Below are 3595 nucleotides of genomic sequence, written 5' to 3'. Positions count from 1 at the left end.
TCACTTAGCTTTTGTGTGTTAAGTATTACTATGGTGAAAGAGATGTTAGCGTGTTGTATCTCAAAGGAGTTTCTAGGAAAGTGGCTGGTCAAAGTGCTAGTCGACCACAAATTCTTTTTTTAAAAAACAGCGTTATTGTGGTATAGGTGATAGACATAGAACCACACAATCTGATGCGTTTAGACATATGCAAACACCTGTGATACCATCACCACAATCAAGGTCATAGACAGATACACCACCTCCCAGAGTTTTCCATGTCCCTTTGCTTTTAGTTTTTGAGGTAAGAACACTTAACGAGCGATCTACCCTCAACAAATTTTGGAGTGCACACTACATGTCATTAACTCTAAGCACTGTGTTGTGCAGCAGAGCTCTAGAACGTATTCTTCTGCGTAACTGAAACTCCGCGCCCGTTGAACAATTACGGCCCATTTCCCCCTCCCCCAGCCCCTGGTAACCACTATTATCTTCTCTGCATCTCTGAGTTTGGCTATTTTATGTGTCTCATAGAAGAGGAATAAACTCTTGAAAAGCTTCTGATACAGTGCCAGGAGTAGAGCAGTTGTTAGATAAACCCATGTTGAATGAACAAATAGAAGGAGATAAAAATAGACTAGAACAGGAAAGATAAGCAGTTGAGATTTTCCATTTTCTAATGCAGCAAATAACTCGGAAAGCAAGCATGATTGGTATAATTTTAAATATTTAAATAAATTAGAGTTGAAATGAATTAACAGATGACTTTGAACTTTATTGTACCAATAGGAGCTGAAATTTACTGGAATCATTTCAAGAAGAAGAAACATTGACTCATCTTCCTAGAAAGGAATTTAAAGAGATAAAGCACCATGGATCTAACTTATATTCCTGAAGATCTATCCAGTTGTCCAAAATTTGGAAATAAATCCTGTCCTCCCACCAACCGCACTTTTCACGTCCGAGTGATAATGTATTCGGTTATGACTGGAGCCATGGTTATCACTATCTTTGGAAACTTGGTTCTAATGATTTCCATATCATATTTCAAACAGCTCCATTCTCCCACAAATTTTCTGATCCTCTCCATGGCAACCAGTGACTTTCTGCTGGGTTTTGTCATTATGCCTTACAGCATGGTGCGATCGGTGGAGAGCTGCTGGTACTTTGGGGACGGCTTTTGTAAATTCCACGCAAGCTTTGACATGATGCTAAGCCTGACCTCCATCTTCCACCTTTGTTCCATTGCTATCGACAGATTTCATGCTGTGTGCTACCCTTTACACTACACGACCACGATGACGTCCTCCATGATAAAGCGACTGCTGGCATTTTGCTGGTCAGCTCCTGCTCTTTTTTCTTTTGGTTTAGTTCTGTCCGAGGCCAACGTTTCTGGTATGCAGAGCTATGAGATTCTTGTTGCTTGCTTCAATTTCTGTGCACTTACTTTCAACAAATTTTGGGGGACAATATTGTTTACTACGTGTTTCTTTACTCCTGGTTCTGTCATGGTTGGTATTTATGGCAAAATCTTTATTGTTTCCAAACGGCATGCTCGACTCATGAGCAATATGTCTGAAAACACAAAATGGGAAGTGAAAAAGAACTTATCAAAGAGAAAGGACAGGAAAGCGGCTAAGACTCTGGGTATAGTAATGGGGGTGTTTCTAGCTTGCTGGTTGCCATGTTTTCTTGCTGTTTTGATCGACCCATATTTAGACTACTCCACTCCCATGATAGTACTCGATATTTTAGTGTGGCTTGGGTACTTCAATTCCACTTGCAACCCCCTCATTCATGGCTTTTTTTACCCATGGTTTCGGAAAGCACTTAAGTACATAGTGTCAGGAAAAATATTCAGCTCCCATTCAGAAACTGCAAATCTGTTTCCTGAAGCCCATTAATAAAAAAGCTAGCACAAAAGTAAATCGAATATTGGAAATGAGACTTATTATTCTGACCTGAAGCACGTACCTTACATCCTCAGATGACTGCAAATATTATTTGAGTAATCCAGATAAGTGTTCTGTAACCCGCGCAAGAGCCACATTCAATTTCTTTGACCAGTCAAACAATCAATCAACCAACCAATCGTTTATTAATTGTGACCTCTGTATCCAATCAACACACCTCTGACTGTGGGGAAAAATGTACAAAAGAAATAGAGAACGTAGGTCAGAACAGGTTGGCCTCGATTTACACATGTGTGACAAAGACCAATATAAGAAGAAAGAAAATAAAGTGTTAGTGGTTTTGGTTCCTGTCTGATTCCACTCTAGGAATACAGAAAAGGGAAGATCATTGTGACCTGTGGATCCATGGAGGAAGCGTGCCATGAGGTAAGCCTTTACTACCAACTAGCAGTCCACTTTACCCCTTGACTTCGGAGAATTATTAACCATCATGATATCAATTATTCAGTTATTCTCTGACACCCGGAAGCTCACTACAAAGAGCTGCCCGTGGGAGAAACAGTGGATCGCGCAGCATCATATGTAGCCTGAACTTTTATCCTCGTGAGTTTTCACTTGGTGGTTCATATCTGAAATGAATTCCTCTCACCTGTCTCCAGCTTCTTTATCTGCTTGGTGTGTCTACACCATCAGCCAGCATTGCAAGGCCTCTCCTTGTACTTGTCTTAGGGTCCAGTTGTCCTAGGGTCTCACCAAATAAATTTCATCCACACCACAATACCTGATTTAAGTCAGATTATCAATATTTGGTGATCCTTCCAGCGATTTTTTGTAACACATCAAGAGACAAACAGAGCCTTTCTTTTATTTGATAGATTGAGAAATACATGAGTAACGTGACAATCATGTCCTCGTCCTCTCATACCTGGGACTACGGTGTGGGAGGGAGAAGAGGAGGAGTAGAAGCAGGGCAGGGTGTTACTGCATCCAAGCTCGGCCTCAGGTCAAACCTCAAAGAGAAAAATGTTATCCTGTCTTCCCATCTCTCTTCTAAGCCCTTCTCTCCAAATCCCCTGACACCCTATGTTTTAGATTCAACTATGGGAAGTCATCCAGGATCAACCGTGTCTCGAAGGACAATATGATTTAGTAATGACTACTCCCCTTCGCCATCATTACAGTGTTCCTTCCCTGTACTTGTTAGAAGGAAAGCAAACGTGCATAATGAATGCATAATTGATGGCCATGAAGTATTTTCACGCCTACCCAGGATATTTACTGATCCAGGCTAACTGCTGGTCTTGAGGACATTTCAGGCTGCATCCCGGAAGAGAAATTAGAGCATTAAGAGCACCTCCAGGCTCATTCTTCCTGAGATCCCGCAGGACCGTGGATATCACCCAGTCACATCTCTCCCTCACAGAGGAGGACGTTAAAATTGACTTGCCCCACTTGGTGGTGACAGACACTTCATGTCCACTGACACTTCTACTGCTTTTAACTTCCTCTCAGTTCCTGTTTTCAGAAGTCTCGTTTGTTTCTCTACTTCTAAACTATTCCTCTACCCTAAAAGCTTCATGCTGCGTGTGCGCGAGACGAAAATTTATTCATGACACCTGTTAAAGACGGTCAGGCTGACTTTAATCAAGTGAGGCTTCTAGAATGGGTTTTTCGTAGTAAGAGAGAGGGATGGGACTCAACTT

At 41.6% G+C, this 3595-nt stretch overlaps 1 protein-coding gene across 1 annotated transcript; it reads left to right on the top strand.

The window, feature by feature from the left end:
• The first annotated feature begins 851 nt into the window (after window positions 1–851).
• On the top strand, window positions 852–1883 carry TAAR3 (trace amine-associated receptor 3). Its single transcript, XM_001504340.3, has one exon. It carries the CDS (start codon window positions 852–854, stop codon window positions 1881–1883), a length of 1032 nt encoding a protein of 343 aa, XP_001504390.2.
• The last annotated feature ends 1712 nt before the right edge of the window (window positions 1884–3595 follow it).

Source organism: Equus caballus, chromosome 10 (genome assembly GCF_041296265.1).
Source record: "Equus caballus isolate H_3958 breed thoroughbred chromosome 10, TB-T2T, whole genome shotgun sequence".
NCBI classification, from domain to species: Eukaryota; Metazoa; Chordata; class Mammalia; order Perissodactyla; family Equidae; genus Equus; species Equus caballus.
The sequence above is the reverse complement of the archived record's forward strand: the minus strand, read 5'-3'. Positions and strand labels throughout refer to the sequence as shown.